Genomic DNA, 22661 nt, shown 5'->3' with positions numbered 1-22661 from the left:
CTGAGAATAACAAATCTAGAGCGAGTGTTCTGGGTAGCTGCATTTCTTTATTTTGGCCTTGAGCTAATGAGCACATTCAGTGGGATTCAAGGGCATCCAGCATGGAAGAGACCTTACACACTCCACTTTTGTGGTTACATCCAAGCTTTACTTCTTTCTCTTCTCATGCTTCCAGGTTCTCCTTCCCACTCTCTGTCCATCCCACCAAACCCAGGTTTTCCAGGAGAGAACTGAGAATGCACAAGTGCTATAGAACCAAGACAAATAAAAATACTTCATGCATAGATGGGAAGGTATTAGGTCCAACAGCGGTATCACTGTATTCCAAATACAGATCCATTTCAGTGGCATCCCTTTTTTTCGCTGACATGAATAAACTTCACTAGATGCTGAGTTAATTTCATCTGCAATAGTTATTAATTAATTTTTCAGTTAATATTCTTTATTTTCAGCCTGATTTGATGTTGATCAGCAGTAATAGGCAATGGAAATGATTAGATAAGCTACTCTTCCCTACCTACTTGGAAAGCAAAAGTCAATTCCCACTTTGTGTTTTCCCAGTCTCTTGTAAACAGAGGCTACATAATACCGCAACTGGAGAAAGGGAGTAGCTACAGCTTTCTGGGTAACAGCGTGAGAGCAGGTAGGCGGAGTACAGGGTATATTTAGGATGGCAGGATCATATTGCTGTTGGGGTGGTAGCTCTCAGTTTCTGTTTGCTTTTCTGCATGGTAATATCTAATGCTGCCCTGTTTTTACAAGCAGGGAACTAAGACAAGAGGAAATAAACTTTAAGGGAATGACTACTGAAGCATGGCAAAGGGAAGAGCTAAGATCTGACATAGCAATCCAAGTATTCTGATGTACAGCTATGAATGCAGCATGTGTGGAAGATTGACAGAGCAGCCACTTGTGATTCTCATTCATGTGTTTGGCTGGGGACTGCTTTTGTACAGAGCTGTTCAAATGTATTCCAGAAGCACAGTACTCAAGGAACTTGGCCCTCAGGGAATCTTAATGCACCCATAATGCACAGCTTTCAGTGATCAGGTTGCTTACATGTCTTGAGTTATTGTAAAGAGTGAAAAGTGAATGCACAGTATGTTTTGCACCACTGAGTCACCTATCTTCTGCATTCACATGGTGAACAATAAGTGATAATTATTAGTTATTATTGCTTAGTAGAAATGTGTGCTCAGAAGTTGTTTCTTGGAGTGTTGGATGTTTTAATATATTTTTCATGACTCTCCTACAGTGAAATTTATTTCCTGATTTTTAGTTAATGATTTATTTTTACTTGGTGGCTTTTGGGCAGTAGTGTTTGTATTTAGTATTTAGATAGTGGACTAAAAATACCAGAATTGTTTCAAAAGCATTATGGAAAGCCTAGGCCCCATATATTAATTTGCTCTAGAAAGAGAAAATAGTATGCTGTTAATATTTTAATCCAGAGTTGCTTGCCTTTTTTACAGAAAATCTGTAGACCTCCTGTATATGATAAAAAAAACCACCCACATTACGATATGTTTAATGTATGATTCCAAACAAAATACACAGAAAAAAAAACATGCCAAATCTTGACATTTAAATGCTTAATACATGGAAATGGAATAGGAATCATGTTTGTTCATGTTATAATTTTAGAGATCCAGCATGTGTAGCACTTACCGCAAAACTATCAAAAAATAATTCTAAGTGAACTTTCGGAATTGTGTTCTCTTAATTGAGTCCCGGAAACCGTGAAAGATATGGCAACTGAAAAACTTGTGATGTAAACTTAATGATTAAACTCAGAAATGCAGAGATCAAAGAGAAACTTCTGGGAAGATGTGAGAAGTCAGTCAGTTACAGATGCAAATAGAAGTTTCTCACCAAAAGGTCTGTTGACAGTACAAGAATGAAAGCTTCAATCTATCGAAAAGAAAAATATAGGAGGATCAAATAACATGTCAATAGATAGTAAAATTAACCCCCAAATTAATTAGTTAACAAATTAATTTCAGCTTTAAGGGTAAGTTTTAACAGGGATTGGTTCTCTTTTGTGGCTAAATCAAGTACAGGTTAAGATGAGAATTTTGAATTTTATCATCAGCAATTACTTAAATGATAAGATCAGGGCAGAAACTGTTTTCCCAGTGTTTTCCAGTTAGCACAGGTATACAAAATTCACACATGGGAAAGCTTATCTAAGTGTTGCATATAAAAATTAACATGTTATCTGTGGTTTTATATGCTAGAGGTTGCTTCAGAAGGCTTTTACAAGAGTTTATCTTGTTTTTGGAATGCTGCTTGTGATATATGATTCTGCACACTATAATCTGAATTATCCATACTCCAGAAGTAGTTTTACTGGTTGTTGCCATGACTGTGGTCACAGTACTTTTACCATGCTGAACACATCTCCACAGAAGGAGGTGAGAATCAGCAGGAGGCAAATCACAATCAATCCTAATCCCACTTTATGGAAGGAGAAATAAGTCTAAATGTGGCATAATCTATGCTCTTTGGCATGCCAGTTTAATTGATGCTGGTATTGATATTTTTGTGTTTAAAAGATACAAGATACAAAGATACTTTGCTCTGCGAAGTTCTATTTTTACCTGCCTTGTTACTTCTGATATAGCTAGGTCACCCAAAGCCATGCCACAATTTCACCTGCTTGTCAAATACCAGGTTAGTGAGGTAAATTAAGATTAGCACGACTGCTCTACAGAGCTCTGGCAACAATTTTAAGTACAAATGTATGTGCAAGAAATAATATTAAATTAAAGGTAATTAAGTGATACGTTTCATGGTGTTGACAATTTGGGAGTATGTAGGAGATGACCGATACAGTTTTAAATTGTTGAAACGTGACTGGCATTCCATTGGATTATGAATTGACAACTAGAATATGATGACTGACTAGTTATAACTGCCCTGCTGCATTTAGACAGACTGTCAACTACTTACTAACCAGCCAAATGACAAAATCAAATTAAAAGCCATACTTATAGCCACTATTGTACAAGCCCCTGGAGACCCTGAATAAACAGACGGATCTTGTACTGAGTACCAGATGTGAAATGGCAAGGAAACAATTCCAGAGGCATCGTCCCCTTCACTGAAAATTCTCTGTGTATAGATATTCAGATCTTGGGGCAACTGAGAAGAAACAGAATGCCTCAAAATAAGTAGGGGGAAAAATCTCATTCATAAACACTCAAGTTCAGAGCTAGTGCAGAGAAGAAAGTAAAGTTCTCACATTTTTTAACAGACTACATGTAAGAGTAAATTGTCGGATCATAGTTCTGTTAAGGCATTGAATGAAAATGTTTATTTCTTTGACCAATAACAGTTGAAGAAGAGATAAGTGAGTGAATGAAATTCTAGGAAGCATTCAGGTCTAATGCTGCAGGGTAAGGGCCAACAAGCTGCAAGAGTAAAGCGACACATTGACAAAGACAAGCATTGATCTATCAGAATGGGAAAAATAACATTTGTGTTAATACAGGTCCATGTACCAGTGTGAAAGTAGGTATGGACCAGTCCAACTGACTGATTGCATAGTCTTAAATATAAAGTTTTGGAGGCTCAAAGTGGAACTGCAGTGATGAAACCACTGTTTATGCAGATTGACTGCTGGTTTTGGCAGAGGTGAAACCAAATCATCATGTAAATTGTTTTAATTACAAAACTAGGGAAGTTAATATAGTCCGAAGTTTGTGTTAGACTATTTTTGAGAGTAAATTCCAAGCTGCTTTATTGACAGATGTGTTCATATATTTTTTAACCAAAGCCCCACATTCTCAGTAAATGCTTTGAGGGATTTGTTAAGAATGTGTCCCTAGGGATGAACCACTGGCTCAGCTGAAGTTAGTGGAAGTTTCCCAATAATTTGCAAGAGATCAGAACACTTCTCTCATTGTTTAAAAGGCATTTTCATATAGTATAAGTTAACTATAAAATACTGTACATCTGGTGTCATCTTCTAAAAAGCTGTAATTGTTTATGCACTCAGGTAGTAAAATAGCAGAAATAAGATACATCTAAATCAATTTATAATTTAAATATTTGCCTTATGCACACTAACCATCATGCATTTTAATATAGATAAGACTTAAAGCAAAACCACTGCTATTATTCCTAATTCACAATATATCCATTGCTTGCAGACTATGATCTAGAAATATTAAGCTGCGACAGCTTGCCAGAACTTCTCCTGCAAGGATCTACTGATGGAATTTTTCTAGGGAGACTCCATAAAAGAAGCAGCAGCAGCAAATTGATTGACCCTAGAGGTGCAAGCTGCAGCAGTTGTCTCTCCGGTCTTTCCAATGAGGTTTGTTGAAATTCTGTGTATCGCAACGTCTTTATTGGTAATGGATCCCTCCCTCAATTTGCACTGATGCATTTGGAATGTCAGCTTCCAAAACAAGGCACATGGGAGGCATTTAAAGTAGATTTTTTGAAAGGAAAATGAACAAAGAGCATGTCAGGTTCCATTTTGATTTGCATGACAAATCCAGCATGCAGTGTTCTGGTGGGTCGGGCTGGGCTTGCCTGCCACTCACTGCATTTGTCACTTTGGTTTGAACACTTTTGACAGTCCGTTATGTTAATTGTTCTCAGGATTGTTTTACTTGGGGAAGAAAGGAAAGGCATTTTTATTTTTTTTACTTTTTCCATTTACAGGAAAGGAGGGATATCTGGGGGAACAGAAAATGCTTTCAATGGGTTTGTGATCTATTTTATTTTTAAATAATCCTGTGAGGTCATCAACAAGTTCAGTATTTTAAATCTTATTGTTACTCACTCTGTGCGTGTGTGTTTGAGTGGGAAATACTAGGCCCCTAAACTAGAAACTTGGGGAGTGTATTGTTTTGGTGAACACCATTCTTCCTTTGAGTCCCACAGTGATGGGTCCTGCAGAGTGGTTTGTGCTATGCCTATATGCTTCTATCAGATGATATTGTGGTGCTTTGACAAGTGCTAACAAGGGATTTAATGCCCTAAGAGGCATTGTTGGACACACTGTTATGCATATGTGGACAGTATATGAATAACTCTCACGTGTGTGCAAGACCTGTTGGTAGATATCTGCCTATGACTGAATTCTCCTGGAGGCACAATTCAAGGTGGAGGTTGGTTTTGTCCCTTAGGGTACACACACTTCTCTATCATCTCCATTAAAGCACTCATGGATTGTTTGGTGGTGGGTTTTGAGTTTCAAATTTCCTAACTGACTGCAGGTGGCAGAACACTGTAGGTTGGTCACAAAACAGTATTTTCAGACTGATAGAATGATCAACCATAAAGTTTCAGGAGAAGACTCTGTTGTTTGTTTCTCTTTTTTGCAGTTACTGCTGGTTTTCAGCCAAGGGAGAGCATAGTGTTTAAAGAACAAGGAGAGCAAGAAGATAGAAATAGAATTTCTCAGAGGTTTCCAGGTAATGACTGACATCTACCTTTTAAGCTTTGAACTCCTACACTGCATGTGGTGTTCTCATTTACATGTTGTGATCTAAGTGCACCATGACAGGAAAGCTCTAAATACAGAATGCTTTTGTAGTATAACGTCATGCAATCAGATGCAGAAATATCAAAATAAATGAAGTTATACAATCGAGTGTAGTCATTCTAATCGCATTCTTGCTTAGCAATTCAGTATGCTAATGTTACTTTTCATGCCCAGTGTTATCCTCCTTAAATATATTTTAGTAAAGTCTGTGGACTTACATGACAATCAGTTTGAGCTGGTGCATCTCAAAAAACCCAATATAATTAATAAGTGTTACTGATGATCATGAGTAATATTCTTACGCCACCACTTTGAGAAGGATTACCTGTTGTGCCGCTTTACTGAAAGCTGAACTGAATGGGCAGTGACCTCACAGAACTCTATTTCCTGAGAGATTGAAGGCTTTCCTCACAAGTGGATATGGGTGGCGCTGGGGTGTCTGTGCTGTGGGAAGTTCCTCCTTCCACACCAGGAATGGCTCAGCTGCTCTGAGGCAGCTGCTGGATTTTGCCAATTCTGTAGTGACTTGTGAGTATATGAAGGTGAATTGATACCACTGTGATACACAACACCAGAGCTCGTGGCAGTTCAGTGTAGGACATTGGGAGCCTCCAGGGCACAGAGCCTACAGCAGGAGTTGCTGTTCTCCTTGCGAGGTGGGGAAGTTGTCCCTTGGTGTGAGACAGCCGCCATTTGGAGCTCTGGCTGCCACCAAGCTCAGAACTCAGTAGTCTGTAATTATTGGTCTTGTGGCTGGATGGTGCCTCTCCGTTTCCTGCTACCTTTTCTGTTTGATCACTTCTTGGAAAACGGTGTCATGGTTTCCTGTCAAAGTTGCTAAACCTCTCCCACTGAGAATTTGTTTGGCTTTTTTAATTGGTGCCCAATATTGAGAAAAACCACCATGAATCCAAGGTGAAAAAAATGACCACTGTTCTTGATAGTTCTTGTGAAGTGTTTTGTCTTATGTGCACTTTTGGCCTTAGTCAACTGCTCCAGTTCTCCCTTGGCAACACTTTTTAAATGATTCCACTATAATAAACGGGAAAGATCACCCACAGCTTTTTTTGGCTATTGTATATGAAAAATGCTGTTCCTGAAGTCCTCTTGCCCCTAGTGCACTGCCTCTGACCCCTGTGCTCCTCCAGAGAAACAACTCCCACCTCCTTCTCCAGGAGGGAGGAATGGTCGCAACAGGGCAGAGCAGGCTGGAAGGCGTGGGTCCAGCTCTTACCAGATGGTGGTGACAGCTCAAAGCATGAGCAGAAGATACCACTGTGGATAATGCATATTTAAAGCAACTCTCAAAAAAAAATCTCCTACCGCCATTTTTTTGATTTCCTGGGACTTCCCTCATTTAAGAAACAGAAATTTACCATCACTTGAGTTTTATTGTTAATTTTCTCAGAAGAAGAGTGCTCTGTGAGAGGGGAAGGGCCATTTATCCCATGAGGAATCCCACCAGAAAGCGATGTCCTTGTCACGGCTCTGGGCCGACGTCCCCCCAGCCGGTCAGTGTCTCTGGGTGGAGAGGCCCCAGCGGAGCACCTAGCGGATCGGGGGCGCCCGAACGGTTCAGGCCCATCTCTCCGCCTGCCCTCGAGACGGCTTTACCCGCAGGACTCCTCCCGCCCCAAAGCCGTTGTATTTGGAGCCGGTTCCCGGTTCGAGCGCTCACCTGGGCGCCCGCATTCGCCGGCTTCGCCTCTCCTGCCCGGCACCTCGCTGTTCACCGTCGCGGCCGCCAGGGAGCGGCAGAGCGGCGCGGCCCCGCCCCGGAAGGCGGCGGGCGGGGCGGCGCGGCCGGAAGTGGCGCGAGGCCGGGCCGGGGCGGGCGCACGCGTTAGGTCCATTGGGCGCCGCCATGGCGGAGCGCATCGAGCAGCGGTTGGAGGACCGCGTCCCGGAGCTGGAACAGCTGGAGCGGGTCGGGCTGTTCACGCGGAAGGAGATCCGGTGAGGCGAGAGGGAGGCCGCGGAGGCGGGACCGGGTGCTCGGCGAGGGGCGGGGAGCGGGGAGCGCAGGCCGCGCGGCCGGGCTCGGTCCGCTCGCTGATTTCCCCTTCCCGCAGGGCCGTCCTGAGGAGGGCCTCGGCTCTGGAGTACAAAATACAGCGGAGAGCGCTTCGGAAGGAAGATTTTATTAATTATATTCAGGTAGGCTTTATGGATGAGCAGAGCGCGCTGACTCGCGTTGCAGAGCCGGCTCCGTTAGAAGGGACCCGATTCTGTAGTGACCCGCGTAGGAAACGGGCGGGCTCTCGAGGCCCCTCCTCACCGGGCCCGCGGTGTTCACTCCTGAGCGGTTCATGGGCACACACTCCTTATTGACACACACCAGAGCGTGAAGTATGGCCAGGAGTTGCTGCCTGAGTTTAGGATGAGAGAGTCTTCTTTTTTACTGTTTTTCCTATAGTTTATTCTCCTTCCAGGGATGCAGAGACCCCCAGTTCCTTGATATGCTATGCAAATTGTAGCTAAGTGTGTAATTTTTTGTGGTGTTAGAAGTTTGGCTTGTGTATTACGATTCAAGGAATATGTGGAGTGCTAAGTAGCTCAAGTCTGAAATGCCACGTGTGATACAAATACTCAAACTTACTTTCAGTCAGCCTTAGAAATGTGGCGATCTAGAAAAAAAATTGTTTTGTATGTTTTCTTGGATGTAATTTTTATTGTCCACTTGATTAGCTATAAAAAACTTGATCTGTAATTTTTTTCATTACTGTTATTTGTCTCCTTATTTGCTTTTAATTTTTTTTTCTCCCTATTCTAGTATGAAATTAATCTGCTGGAACTGATCAAGAAAAGAAGAGCAGTAAGTTTGTCAATTATTTAGAGTGCAAAATACTTTATGTCAAATTTTCTATTGCAATAAAATGAATACTACTTTTTTCCTCCTAGCGCATTGGTTATTCATTTAAGAAGGATGAAATTGAGAACTCTATTCTGCATAGAGTCCATAGCCTCTTCAACCGTGCTACAGGAAAATGGAAAGTAAGTTTCTTTATTTGTACTGATAGGTTGAAAAATGCCCTTTTGGTATGTAAAATTTATCTAGATATTGCTGCCACCAAATATTTGTAATAATACAGAAGAATGTAATAGAAAAACTTAAGTGGATATTTGGTCTTACAGTTAGCAGTAGCCTAGAAACAAATCTTTCATGTCAGATAGATTTTTTTTTTATGCAAACAATATTACATCCTTTTTGAGTCTTTAGTCTTCCAACTATCTTGAAACAAGTATTGCCATGTAAGTTTAGTCTTTCAGCTTGCAGGTACTAGAAACAGAATGAAAACAACTTTCAGCTGCTTTAGGAAACGATTGTCTTGATACATTTAATGGTAAAACGTAAATGAGGTGCCTAAGGAACCATTACAGTGAGCTCTCTATTGAGTTCAGTGTAATGCAGATTTGACTGGAGAGGCTGCGAGGGTGTGTTTTGAGATGGAAGGGTTGGTTTTCTTCAGGTGTTTTGCAGGAATTTGAAGGTCTGGGTGGAAAAAAAAAGAGGGAATTTGGGATTCAAAATCTCTTCTCTCTGCATGCCAAGTTGTCATACCAAGGACGTATTGTTTGCTTGTCAATGTGCAAGTGATTTTGATGCTCACCTTACCGTAAGGTTAATTCTCTCCCTCTCACATTTCCAACAGGAAGATGTCCAGCTTTGGCTTTCACATGTTGCATTTTGCAAGCAGTGGGTGAGTTTTCAAAACACTAATCTTTCTTACCTGAGTTGAGATACTGGATTGGTGTTTAATTGGGCACCTGGAACTTGAATTACAAGACAGGGGTACAAACTTCACTGCCATATGCTGTATTCTTGAAATAATTTTGATAGTATTATTGGAGCTTCCAGGGATCTTCAATGATGTGTGTAAGTATGGAATTTGACTCAGTATGAATTAGTATAAAATTTGATGCTTGCAGGTGGGAAAGGTGAGGCTGATTGCATTGAATCTGAAGTACCATTTGGTTTGGGAGAATCATAATACTGGTTGTATTCTCTGGAATTAATGCATCACCTGTCTGTGAATTGTGATTTTGTTCCAAACATTTCTTACAGTGGCTATGCTGAAAAGTGTAATTCTGGCAATTCTGTACTTTGTAAACTTGTGCAAGTCTTTACATTATTATTAGCATTCAGTTGTCATTTCTGTACTGAAGAAGGTGACCTCATCATAGTAATGCAAATGGTCAAAGAAAAATGCATTCTTTCCCTCAAAAGTGGTCAGTCAGACTATGGGTTTGTGTCTTAAGCAAGATTTGTGTTAGCAATGTACTTCAGAAAGGTTTGAATTAATTATGGTAATCTAGTCTGGTAATATTTGAAAGCTGATCAGTATTGAATGAACATGAGAAACTTTCTACTGAAGGCAAAGTATCAGAGAAGTGTCTTTTTCAGTACAATTGCATTACAATTTGAAACCTCTCATAATGAAACTTTGGTGATGGTGGTTCAGTTCGGTACTAGAGCAGGTAAAACAAAACTTCCTCTTTTACAGAATGCGAAACATCAGCTTAGTAAGGTGTTTTCTTCCATGTTGGCCATTCATCCCAATAAACCAGGTAAATAAAACAATAGCAACAGCTGCATAAATGACTCAATATAGATTGTATAGTGTTGGTTTAAGTTCTTGTAGATCTCAGTTCAAGCTATTGGGGTAAAAGTTTCTACTCTCTTCTTTGCCTTGTGGCTACTTCAGAGAGAAGAGGTCTGACAGGGATTGTGCTGAGCAATCAAAAGATGATGTGAAGTAGGACTCCCCATGGTCTGAATGACCGTTTCCTAGGTAGATTGGGGACTAGGTAAATGTTTCAGAGGTAGGATATCTTGAATACTCATGGATGCTTTTTGGCTTTTGATCATGGATGCTTTTTGGCTTTTGGCATCATTGTATGTCATTGGATCTGTAGCTATACTAGATTAAACTTCCTGGATCTGCTTAGCTGCTTAGGTCTGTCCTTTAACTTGTTTTACACGGGAGATAATCAGTCTTATTCCATTGCTGAGCTCATGGATTATGTTGGGGTGATTACATCAAACAAGAACATGTGCATCCTGGGGAGTAGTTTCAAAATGGGTTCTCATGACCAGTCACTTGCTTTGCTTTAAAATGAATTTATTTGTGTCTTCTGTTGTAGCACTGTGGATTATGGCAGCAAAATGGGAAATGGAAACACGACTCTCATCAGAAAGTGCTAGGCACTTGTTCCTTCGTGCTTTGCGCTTCCATCCAGAGTGCTCAAAACTTTATCAAGAAGTGAGTTTTCTGCGACCAGTTATTTGATCAATCAGAGCAAATCAGTCCAGCATATTTCTCAGATCAGTCTGAGAAAACTGGAAAAAAAATTGTTCCCCAGTCAGTGGGGAAATGTTATCAAAAATATATTTTAAAAAAAAAAAAAAAAAAGAAAGAAAAATTTGCTTTATACTTGTAGCATTTTTCAATTATTTAGGAAATACTGTATTTATGTATGCAAAGTGAGGGTTTTGCACTGTTTGTTGACAAATGTGTCAGAATTCCCTTTTAAAGTACTGTAAGCCTTGCTAGGACATAGTTCTTTGGATTTGGTCTGGCTTCCTTACCCTTTGGTAGGGAACAGGGTTTTCTTTGAGGACAAGTTAAGGTTTAAAGAATTACTAGAAAGTGGTAATTTCTACATGTGGAAAATTTCAGGAGTAAATATGTAGGGCAGATAGTTATATTCACAAACCTTTAAAAACAAAGGCTCTCATGTAGGCACGTGTGGGATGTTGGCAAAGTCCTGATTTGTAGTTTCTCAGAGCTTGTGTTACTACGTTTGTGGACTTCGATGTTTTATGATTTATCCCTACCCCCACAATAATTTCATTTTATTCTTTCTCTTGCAGTATTTCAGAATGGAGCTGATGAATGCTGAAAAACAGAGGAAGGAAAAGAAAGAATTTGAACAAGCAAAGATGGACTTGGTAGGTCAGCTAAACTTACTTCAGAGATAGTCTGCTTGCGTATCATAAACTTGAGTGCATAGTTTCAAGGGATCATGGTTTGAGAATAGCTTAGAGAAAGGTTTTGTTCATGTCCTGTGCCTGTGTTAAGCTTTTCAAGTGTTGGCTGATGCTCAGTTCAAATACTTCATACGTTGATTTTTCTTTACGTTTGTAAAGTCTTTTGTTACATCCCCCAGTTTGAAAGTAAATAGTAATTTCTGCAAAGGAGTTGTTAAACTTACTATTTCTTATTTCTTGATAGTTTACTTATGCAAATTGGATAAAAATGAGAGTTAGATAAAAGAAAATTAATATCTTATTGTGGTGCTTTTTCCATGTTTACAAAAATGGTAGCAGAGAAAGGAAAGCCATTTTTTCAGTGATATTATCCTTGATATTGCAGGAGGAATTCAATTATTCTGAAGAGATTCTCAATGGGGAAATGGCTCGCATAATCTACAGGGATGCTGCTCAGAAGATTAAAGGTGATTTAACATTTCTTGTACTTATTCAATAGAAAACTTCTCACCTTTAACTCAGCAATCCAGCAGGTAATATAGATAGACTTAGTTCTAGCGCACATGCTAAGATCTTTTTTTTTTTTCAACTGTACCATTTCTTCAGTAGAACCTAGGTCATGCCTAGTATAAAAGGCAAAAGTATAAAATAATAGTGCTGATAGTTCTGATTTCATAACTATTCTGCAGGCTGACACCTCTTCCAGTAAAACAGCTTTTGGGCTGAAGTGTTTGTTTTGGGAGGACACTTCAGAATTACGCAGCTTTTTTGCTTTGTTGTGTACTGAACATTAGATCACAATTAATCAGCTAGCACTAGTGACAAATAAGTAACAATTCAGACTAATAATAAAACAGGTTAGATGATTTTAAATTAACCAGACTTGGTAAAATGTACCTATTTTATTGAGAAAAGTGGGTAAAATAACTGCAAAGTAGTAGCAGATATCTTTGAGAAACCATGATAGATGGGGATATTTTGGAAGACAACGGACAAAATATAGTAACAGCATTGAAAAGTAAAAGGGGAAAAAGGACGTTAGAAGAAATTATAGAATGAGATGGCTTAATTTAAATTCCTGGATAAATACTGGAATAAATAGGCATGCAAATGATTTGTAAGTACCTAAAAATGAGGAGGCACGTAATGACTGATAGGGATTTGCAGTGAACTAATTAGGTCAAGTCATGTCACTTGGCATTCTCACAGATGTTCCAGAGGTACAAGATGGAAGGATAGAATTCATTGACATATCTGTGTTCAGCTTTGGAGAGGTCTGTACCAAGTGTGGAGCCTTCTGTGTTTTCATGGCAGAGTCAAATGAAGGAGTAGAGGAGGTCCTGATTAAATTTGCAAGTGGAACCAACCTGGAAAGATCTGTAAGCATGTCAGGACAGGACTAGTTTATCACTTTGAAGTCTGGAACGTCCTGCCTCTCACGGCCTTTTTTTGTAACTGGATAACATGAAGTCATGAAGAATATAGTCAGGGAATCAACATTTAACATATGGCTTATCATATGGGTGGAACACTGAGACTTAAAGAAAAGGAAAGGGTATCTATCTATGCACTTAAATGTTACCCATGTCTCGATAAAAGCTTGCAAAGATACGGAAATGCAAAGTGTGCAATGGATGTAATGCTCCACTTGATAGTTTTTTTTTCTCCTCTTGAAATGTAGGTGTTGAGTTCCATCTGGCTGTGCTTTCTATTGCAAAGCTCTTTGATTTTACCCAAGATTTGCAAAAAGAAATTCTTGAAAGGTGAGGTGTGGCTCTGTGTTGTGGTTTTGGTGGGGATTCTTAAATTTTGTTTTCTTTTTTACGAAGCATGTACTCATAACTTCTCTAAGATATAGTGGGTTGACAGGTTAACAGCAAACTGCTGTTCCTCTAGGGAAATAGAATGGTTAAGGCCGAAGGCAAATCCTCTAAGAAAAATGAAACATGAGGCAAGCATGCTCTTTAGAAAAGGATACTTGTATACAACTTCAGAAAAGGCTTTGAGAAGTTGCTAAGAAAAACGTAGATAAAATACGGTTGTCACAGAATAATTACTACACTTTGTTTCCATAAATTTACTGCAGGAACTGTGGATTTTCCTAGTGTACTTTGTGGTTCTTTTGCCTCTTTAGTTTTTCCAGTTGTTCCTCTCTTGGAAGGAAGATCTCAAAAACTTCCTGTCTAGTTCGTGCTATTACTGTAGAGTATCCATACTAAAAAAACAAACAGACAAAAACCCCAAAAAACAACCCAACAACCAAAGAAACTCCAAACTGGACTAATATTTTGTCTTTCTGGTGTGGAAAAGTAAAATCTATTGTCTGTGATTTTGTTGCTTAGAAATTAAGTACATTTCTATACCAATATAACAACCCTTCTAAACATGCTTGCAAAAGAAGAATGGCGATTGAAGGGTATCACAGACATGGTGTGTTTAGTTTGCAGACTGAATATGCTGATGATCCTCTTACGTGGGACTACATGGCCCGTCGTGAGCTGGAGCTGGGGTCGCTGCCGTCCACAGAACACACCACAAAACAGATGAAAGTATCTGATATGACCCAGAGAGAGGACCGGTGCTGTGCAGTCTTTGAAGAGGCTGTGACAGCAGTCCCAACAGGTTAAAGTTCTGCCTGCGTTTAAACATAATTTTTGCCTAGTACTTCAGTGTTCTGTATACTGTGAAAGTTTTTAAGTGGGTGTTGGCAGGCTGTGCCATACCTAAGAGAAGGCAAGCGGTTTTTAGATGCTACCTTTTTGGGATCTATTTTATGTGTTATTTGGGTTATTTTCCAATGCATTTATGCTCCCGAAGGAGCTGCTTGACTGAAAGTGCTTTTAGTTGCTTGTTTGATTATATTCATGTGACCTAACCAATAAGGAGAATTGAAGCCCACAGATGAATAGAGGCTTGGGAGTTGTAAATGGAGCACATTTCCTAAATAAAGGAAACCTGTAGAACTGAAGTATATTGCTGGTTAGTTGTGAGTAAGCGATGTTTTTGAGTTGGCAGTGGAGTGGATATCCACCTTCAACATCTGGCTTTGTCATTATTATCAAAGGAGGCGATCAAGGGGCTGTCTGCAGAGTGGACTCCAACTTGGTGCTTACGTAGCCTTTGAAGTCGGGCAGACAAAGCAGGATTTTCTTGACTGCCTGTGAGTGTCTTCACTCCTGCAGACCCGTTGAAAACTACAGGCAGAGAGTGCAGTGAATGTTAATTGTGACAGTGTGCGCTGAAGCCTCAGCTGAACTAAGTGTGAGATGCTCTTTAGAAGGAGTTACCAGCTGCAGCTTATACTGGGAAGCCATTTTAAAATGTTAATGTTAGAAATGTGGGGCCTCTTTTATAATACAACCTTTTAAGACAAAGTTGGCATTAACACTTATTGCTTGGATGCTTTATATTCCTTAGAGACAGATATTTGTGCTTACTCTTGTGATTCCATGAAGTGTGACATTATGCCTTTGATCCTACAGAGGACATGTGGAAATGCTACATCACTTTTTGCTTAGAGAGATATAACAGGAAAACCAACAGTGAAGAATTAAAGCAACAGGTAAAAGTTTATTAACAAATAAGTAACAAGTAACAATCGTTCCTATTTTTACTGACTTCTGTAACCCATCAGACAAGGAGCGAATATATTTTGACATTTTATCAGGAATACTTGCCTGCGGCTATCATTAAAAATCATTTAGTCTTCATCTGAGGGGATCACTTTTACTGCCAGGCTCACATATGGCCTGTCTCAACATGAATAACTTGGGCATAAACCAGTCTTGTCAGTAAAGTACGGTGACCTCTTTGCATGGAAGTTCAGAGTGCAAGCTTTTAATGTTCCCTGACAGCCCTGCAAACCTGTGCTTGTTCAAAAAAAAGGATGAATTAAAATGACTCTTGCAAATAAGTCTGAGCAAAGTTTGGTGCTGGCATGTGGGAACTTAATTATGACTCAATGAATTAGCTAATCATCCTGTGCAGGTTCCCTTTTAATACAGTAAAAGAACGTTGCTGTGTTGTTCTTTTGCTCCTTAAGGAAAAGATGTAATTCAGATGCTCAAATTTCCCCTTTATCTTGGAATGTGTGCAGGTACCTAAAGCATTAGATACGTAACTCTTAGTGAATTTCAGTGACATGTTGATACACTAGTCCACTGGGCTTGTAATGCTGGGATCTAGTATATGCAGGAATAACGCTTAATTTCTTCTTTGTTTGTTCTAGAGGCTGGAGAGGACACTGGGTGTGTTCAACAAAGCCCATGAGTCAAGTTTGCTGCCAGAAGCTCTCTATAAGCAGTGGGTAAGAGTTGACACAGGAAAATAGATTGTGTGACTGTCCTGCGTTGCTTGTGTGCCTGTCTTTGCCATTTTGAGTAGATAGGAAGGTGGGCAATATTGTCTTCAGGGCCTTGCTTTTTAACAAAGTATTACAAATCTCTTGTGGTGATGAGCTGTATCTGCTGGGTTTTAGCTTCAACTGTTACTGGAGTCCAGCCTCTTTGAGGAGGCTACGGAGGTGTCAGAAGCTGCAACTAAGCGCTTCAGCCTGTCAGTGGAAATGTGGCAGATGAGGCTGCAGGTGCTGATTCAACTGAAGAGAGACGATGTGACCCAGTGTTTTGAAGAAGCCGTTAAGCACGTGAAATCTAAGGTTTGTGATGGTTTTATGGACTTGCGTGTATTAGTCTTAGACAGGAAAGCTCTGATATTTGAGGGTTCTTTTCCTTTACAAGGCATTCAAAGTCCCTAGCCCTATTTAAGGTAAAAAATAAGAACTTGACATTTCACATGCACATTGCATTCAGGAGCATTAAGGAATTGCAAATTCACTTAATATTCACTGTGAATGCTCACAGGTGACATTTTGTGTACTCTTCTAGCAGTCAGCTGGTATTCTTTGTGTCTTATGTGAAAAATGTGTTTCCTTTTCTTCACTGTCCTGATATGTTGTTTTCGTATGTGGTATTACAAGTCTTGAATTAGCTATGTGTTCTTTTACTGTTCCTTTTCAAACCTTGGGTACAATGAGTGAGGAGAGGAAACAAGGAGGAGATTGTTTTTTTCTTCCTTGTTGCTCTCAGAAGTTACCTTTGTGCTGCAGTGTTTGTTGATACAAAAGAACTTGTGTCTCATCCCTGACAACGTGTCTTGCAGCTGTCCAGCTAAGTAGTATGTGTCCTGTAAGTGAGGAAGGAAAGAAGAAATAATTTCAGTGTGCAGTCTGAAGTTGTCTTTCTAAGAGATATGTCTAGAGGACATTTTTTACAGCAGCTATAATACAGAACCCCGTGGAAGTGTTGTTGTCTGTTTCTTGAAATCAAAGGCACCATATTTCAATCATTTGATTCATCTGCTGCGTTGTAGGGCACTTTGCCATTATGGACCCTCTGGGTGGAATGGAGTGAAGGCACAAACAGCAAGGAAGACACAGAAGCTCTCTACCAGGTACTTAGTTAACGGAAATCTACTTTTTATGACAGTATGTAAATAAACAGAAACAATTGTTTGTGCGGACGGAGCATGTAACAAATACACTGTACTGCATGTCCTTCATGGATATGTTGCTATCAAAGAACTCCAAGTAAAACAGTGAGTGTTCCGGCGTCCGCTTTCCGGCCTCCACTTTCAAGCCTCCGGCCTCCACTTTTCGGCCTCCACTTTCCAGCCTCCACTTTGCGGCCTCCACTTTTCAGCCTCCAGCCTCCACTTTTCGGCCTCCACTTTCTAGCCTCCAGCCTCCACTTTTCGGCCTCCACTTTCTGGCCTCCGCTTTCTGGCCTCCGCTTTTCGGCCTCCACTTTTCGGCCTCCGCTTTTCGGCCTCTGCTTTTCGGCCTCCACTTTCTGGCCTCCGCTTTCTGGCCTCCACTTTTCAGCCTCCACTTTCTAGCCTCCAGCCTCCACTTTTTGGCCTCCACTTTCTGGCCTCCACTTTTCGGCCTCCACTTTCTGGCCTCCACTTTCCGGCCTCCGGCCTCCACTTTTTGGCCTCCACTTTCTGGCCTCCACTTTTCGGCCTCCACTTTCTGGCCTCCACTTTCTGGCCTCCACTTTTCGGCCTCCACTTTTCGGCCTCCACTTTCCGGCCTCCAGCCTCCACTTTTCGGCCTCCACTTTTCGGCCTCCACTTTTCGGCCTCCACTTTCCGGCCTCCACTTTTCGGCCTCCACTTTTCAGCCTCCACTTTTCAGCCTCCACTTTTCAGCCTCCACTTTTCGGCCTCCACTTTTCGGCCTCCATTTTTCAGCCTTCACTTTTCGGCCTCCACTTTTCAGCCTCCACTTTTCAGCCTCCACTTTCCAGCCTCCACTTTTCGGCCTCCACTTTCCGGCCTCCAGCCTCCACTTTTCGGCCTCCACTTTCTGGCCTCCACTTTTCGGCCTCCACTTTTCGGCCTCCACTTTCTGGCCTCCACTTTCCGGCCTCCAGCCTCCACTTTCCGGCCTCCACTTTCCGGCCTCCACTTTTCAGCCTCCACTTTCTGGCCTCCACTTTCCGGCCTCCACTTTCCGGCCTCCAGCCTCCACTTTCCGGCCTCCACTTTTCGGCCTCCACTTTTTGGCCTCCACTTTTCAGCCTCCACTTTTCGGCCTCCACTTTCTGGCCTCCACTTTCCGGCCTCCGGCCTCCATTTTCTGGCCTCCACTTTTCGGCCTCCACTTTCTGGCCTCCACTTTCCGGCCTCCGGCCTCCATTTTCTGGCCTCCACTTTTCGGCCTCCACTTTTCGGCCTCCACTTTTTGGCCTCCGCTTTCTGGCCTCCGCTTTTCGGCCTCCACTTTTCGGCCTCCGCTTTTCGGCCTCTGCTTTTCGGCCTCCACTTTCTGGCCTCCGCTTTCTGGCCTCCACTTTTCAGCCTCCACTTTCTAGCCTCCAGCCTCCACTTTTTGGCCTCCACTTTCTGGCCTCCACTTTTCGGCCTCCACTTTCTGGCCTCCACTTTCCGGACTCCGGCCTCCACTTTTTGGCCTCCACTTTCTGGCCTCCACTTTTCGGCCTCCACTTTCTGGCCTCCACTTTCTGGCCTCCAATTTTCGGCCTCCACTTTTCGGCCTCCACTTTCCGGCCTCCAGCCTCCACTTTTCGGCCTCCACTTTTCGGCCTCCACTTTTCGGCCTCCACTTTCCGGCCTCCACTTTTCGGCCTCCACTTTTCAGCCTCCACTTTTCGGCCTCCACTTTTCAGCCTCCACTTTTCGGCCTCCACTTTTCGGCCTCCATTTTTCAGCCTTCACTTTTCGGCCTCCACTTTTCAGCCTCCACTTTTCAGCCTCCACTTTCCAGCCTCCACTTTTCGGCCTCCACTTTCCGGCCTCCAGCCTCCACTTTTCGGCCTCCACTTTCCGGCCTCCACTTTCCGGCCTCCAGCCTCCACTTTTCGGCCTCCCCTTTCTGGCCTCCACTTTTCAGCCTCCACTTTTCGGCCTCCACTTTCCGGCCTCCACTTTTCGGCCTCCACTTTCTGGCCTCCATTTTTCAGCCTCCACTTTTCGGCCTCCAGCCTCCACTTTCTGGCCTCCACTTTCCGGCCTCCACTTTTCGGCCTCCACTTTCTGGCCTCCATTTTTCAGCCTCCACTTTTCGGCCTCCACTTTTTGGCCTCCACTTTCTGGCCTCCACTTTTCGGCCTCCACTTTTTTCGGCCTCCACTTTTCGGCCTCCACTTTTCAGCCTCCACTTTCTGGCCTCCACTTTCCGGCCTCCGGCCTCCATTTTCTGGCCTCCACTTTTCGGCCTCCACTTTCTGGCCTCCACTTTCTGGCCTCCACTTTTCGGCCTCCACTTTTCGGCCTCCACTTTTCGGCCTCCACTTTTCGGCCTCCACTTTCCGGCCTCCAGCCTCCACTTTTCGGCCTCCACTTTCTGGCCTCCACTTTTCGGCCTCCACTTTTCGGCCTCCACTTTTCGGCCTCCACTTTCTGGCCTCCACTTTCCGGCCTCCAGCCTCCACTTTCCGGCCTCCACTTTCCGGCCTCCACTTTTCAGCCTCCACTTTCTGGCCTCCACTTTCCGGCCTCCACTTTCCGGCCTCCAGCCTCCACTTTCCGGCCTCCACTTTTCGGCCTCCACTTTCTGGCCTCCACTTTTCGGCCTCCCCTTTTCGGCCTCCACTTTTCAGCCTCCACTTTTCGGCCTCCACTTTTCAGCCTCCACTTTTCAGCCTCCACTTTTCAGCCTCCACTTTCCGGTCTCCACTTTCTAGCCTTCAGCCTCCACTTTCCGGCCTCCACTTTCCGGCCTCCAGCCTCCACTTTTTGGCCTCCACTTTCCGGCCTCCACTTTCCGGCCTCCACTTTCTAGCCTTCAGCCTCCACTTTCCGGCCTCCACTTTCCGGCCTCCAGCCTCCCCTTTTCGGCCTCCACTTTTCGGCCTCCACTTTTCAGCCTCCACTTTCTACCCTCCAGCCTCTATTTTTCGGTCTCCACTTTCTGGCCTCCACTTTTCGGCCTCCACTTTTCAGCCTCCACTTTTCAGCCTCCAATTTCCGGCCTCCACTTTCCGGCCTCCAGCCTCCATTTTTCGGCCTCCACTTTTCGGCCTCCAGCCTCCACTTTCCGGCCTCCACTTTCTGGCCTCCAGCCTGCACTTTCCGGCCTCTGGCCTCCACCTTCCGGCTTCCACCTCCTGGCCTCCACCGAGGCCTGCACCTCTTACCAAAAATCAGTTGGACATAGGCTCATAAGCACAAATGTTGTCCCCATGCTTCTAAGACATTTAGATGTTTGTAAGCACAACTAGTGATGGACTCTTACTTTTCTTTTACTTTGTGATCTAGAAGTTTTACTCTATTGTCAAATGTCTGTCTGAATACGCAGAAGAGAATTTTCCAATCTGTGTGAAGACATCAACCTTGTTACAGAAAACTCCAGAACAAAACTGGGACTTTAGTTTCACTGTAAATTTCTTAAATAGCCTAGGGCAAAATACTTCCTCTGCCTGGCACGTTGTTGGTTGTTCCCTCCCTTGCCCCCCACTTACAACATAAAACGTATTTCAGGTAGAAGCTTGAATTCAGTTGCTTGTAGAGCACTGTGAAACCCTTTGCATGAAGGATGTTAGGGTAATGCCAATTGCCAGCTCTATGAATATTGGACAAGACATGTATTTTAGGTTGCAACTAATACTTTAATTTGAAAAATCTGAAATGTGAAAATTTTAGCCATCATTTGGCATGCTTTTTGTCCAGTACTTCGTCTGACTTATGAGATCTGCTTTATGTCAGATGCCTAATTAGTGAGAAGGTACTATTTGGTTTGTTCTCCCTTGCTGCCTGTTATTTGTAGCTTATGTGATTGGTTTGGTTTTTGTTTTTTCTCCTTTTAAACTTGCAGAGATCCTTACATGCCACAACTCATGCTGAATCTGTGACTATGAAAGAAAAGTATCTTGACTGGACCTACAGAAATGGTGGTTATAAGACAGTTAGAAGACTCTTTACCAGGTAACAAATACAAACCTTCAAACGCAATTGTTGTAGGGTATATGTTAAAAGATTTGAAGTCTAAAGTTACTTATGTTTTTACTTCAGCCTGTGTGAAAATCGTCCGTTTTCACTTAACTTCTTCAGGAAGATGATCCAAATAGAAAAGGAACAAGTAAGTTGTTGAATATCCAACTAGGACCTTGTATTTGTAAAATACACTTTTAACTTGATTTAAACAGGAAACAGAGGGCTTATGAGTACTGTCATTAGTTTGTGATCAGTTCATATTTGTCTTCTACAGTTGATTCATAGCATGTAACACAAAACCAAGTTCCATGGTAACTAATCTTTGGCAGTGTGCGTGTGTAATTACCATGACTCTCTTTCTTTGTAAGAGTCTAATCAAGCTGCAGATTCTCTTCTGTACAAAATAAATGGCCTTTTAATACCTTCCTTTGTTAGGAATCCTGCAAAATGGTTCATCTGAGAGAATACTATGAACGTGCCTTGAGAGAATTTGGTTCAACAGATTCTGGTAAGGAGATTTTATTTATGTATTTACTCATTCAGTGCTGCCTCTTTTATTTCCATCCATTTCAAAAGGCAGCTGTTTGTTCTGCCCTTGCAATTGATGTCATGCAAAGTGGAGCTTATTTCTTCTGTGCCATTAAGCGCATGACACTGCAGCGACCCTTCGCTTTCAGTTCAGGGTTGTTGGTCACAGTGGAATGGCTTCAGCAGAACTAGCAAATAAGGTTTTGACACTGGCTGGTGTAAGAGATGCACATCACCTTTCATTTGGATTTGTGAACAGTATGGAGTTTTGTTTTGTTTTTAAATCGAGATTTCTGCAGTATTGCTTTTAAGAAAATAAACAGCTCCATTATTTTTGCATTATTTATTAAGACATTGCTGTTCCAGCTGGGAACAGAACCTAGGCTTTTGGCCCTCAAGGGGCAGGGGGTTGTAGTTTCACAAAGTAAGCCTCATTGCATGAACATCAAGGAAGCATCTAGGTTAGGTTTGGTATGTTTGTTAAGTAATATCGAATCAAAATCTAAACAGAACTTCTATTTTCTTTTAAAGATCTCTGGCTGGATTATATCAAAGAGGAGCTAAGTCATCCCCGAGGCAAACCAGAAAACTGTGGGACCATTCACTGGCGAGCTATGAAGATGTTGCAGGGAGACCTGGTGGAAGACTTTGTTTCCAAATACACTTTATTGCAAACTGGCCATTTATGAAAAACTATAAATAGTTAAAACGTTGACAGTGTGGATTGTTGTCTTTTTTTTAAACTTCTTTGTACAAAGGTAAATGTATGCCTAGATCATATAAAGTGTATCTTCTTTACATTCTTGAATCACTGGGGGGGGGGAATCATTGTCCCTGCTGCAGTTGTTTCTAGTGCTGCTTCTGCCAGGGACAAGTGCACAGTTAGAGGAGAAAGCAAAGGCATCTCTGAGGGTGTTCTTTGTTGAGACTTGTGAGAGCAAACTCTTCCTCCAGCCTAAACATTCATATGGAATAGTCATAATGCATCAGCTTTTACACTCTGGAAAGCTAATTTACAGCACATAAATGCAACTTCGTCCCTGGAAACTACACCTGTGGGAGATCTTTGTATCTTCCTAAGTTGCATAATGAAAAGTGGAACATTGGAGAAACAATTTGTAAAATGATGGTATTTATTGTTTCCGAGCCTTGAAGTCATCTGTAATCCTCTTTTTGGGAAGAAAA

The 22661-nt window shown here is 42.1% G+C and overlaps 1 protein-coding gene across 1 annotated transcript; it reads left to right on the top strand.

Annotated features, from left to right (window-relative positions):
- Nucleotides 1-7353: 7353 nt before the first annotated feature.
- Nucleotides 7354-22189, top strand: UTP6 (UTP6 small subunit processome component). The gene is made up of 19 exons (XM_082492140.1): nucleotides 7354-7456; nucleotides 7573-7657; nucleotides 8274-8315; nucleotides 8402-8494; nucleotides 9154-9201; nucleotides 10006-10069; nucleotides 10646-10764; nucleotides 11376-11453; nucleotides 11878-11959; nucleotides 13174-13255; nucleotides 13933-14114; nucleotides 14975-15054; nucleotides 15721-15798; nucleotides 15970-16149; nucleotides 16863-16943; nucleotides 20830-20939; nucleotides 21027-21093; nucleotides 21384-21456; nucleotides 22008-22189. The coding sequence occupies exons 1-19, from the start codon at nucleotides 7365-7367 to the stop codon at nucleotides 22163-22165; spliced, it is 1794 nt and encodes a 597-aa protein (XP_082348266.1). The 5' UTR covers nucleotides 7354-7364; the 3' UTR covers nucleotides 22166-22189.
- The last annotated feature ends 472 nt before the right edge of the window (nucleotides 22190-22661 follow it).

The sequence above is a fragment of the Vanellus vanellus genome, assembly GCF_965231255.1.
Source record: "Vanellus vanellus genome assembly, chromosome: 17".
NCBI classification, from domain to species: Eukaryota; Metazoa; Chordata; class Aves; order Charadriiformes; family Charadriidae; genus Vanellus; species Vanellus vanellus.
This window is presented reverse-complemented; position numbering and strand designations above follow the sequence as displayed.

Coding starts and splice junctions, on each gene's coding strand:
- UTP6 (XM_082492140.1), top strand. CDS start 7,365: ATGGCGGAGCGCATCGAGCAGCGGTTGGAGGACCGCGTCCCGGAGCTG. Junction 11,960..13,173: donor TGCTGCTCAGAAGATTAAAG/GTGATTTAACAT, acceptor CTTGAAATGTAG/GTGTTGAGTTCCATCTGGCT. Junction 21,457..22,007: donor ATTTGGTTCAACAGATTCTG/GTAAGGAGATTT, acceptor TTTCTTTTAAAG/ATCTCTGGCTGGATTATATC.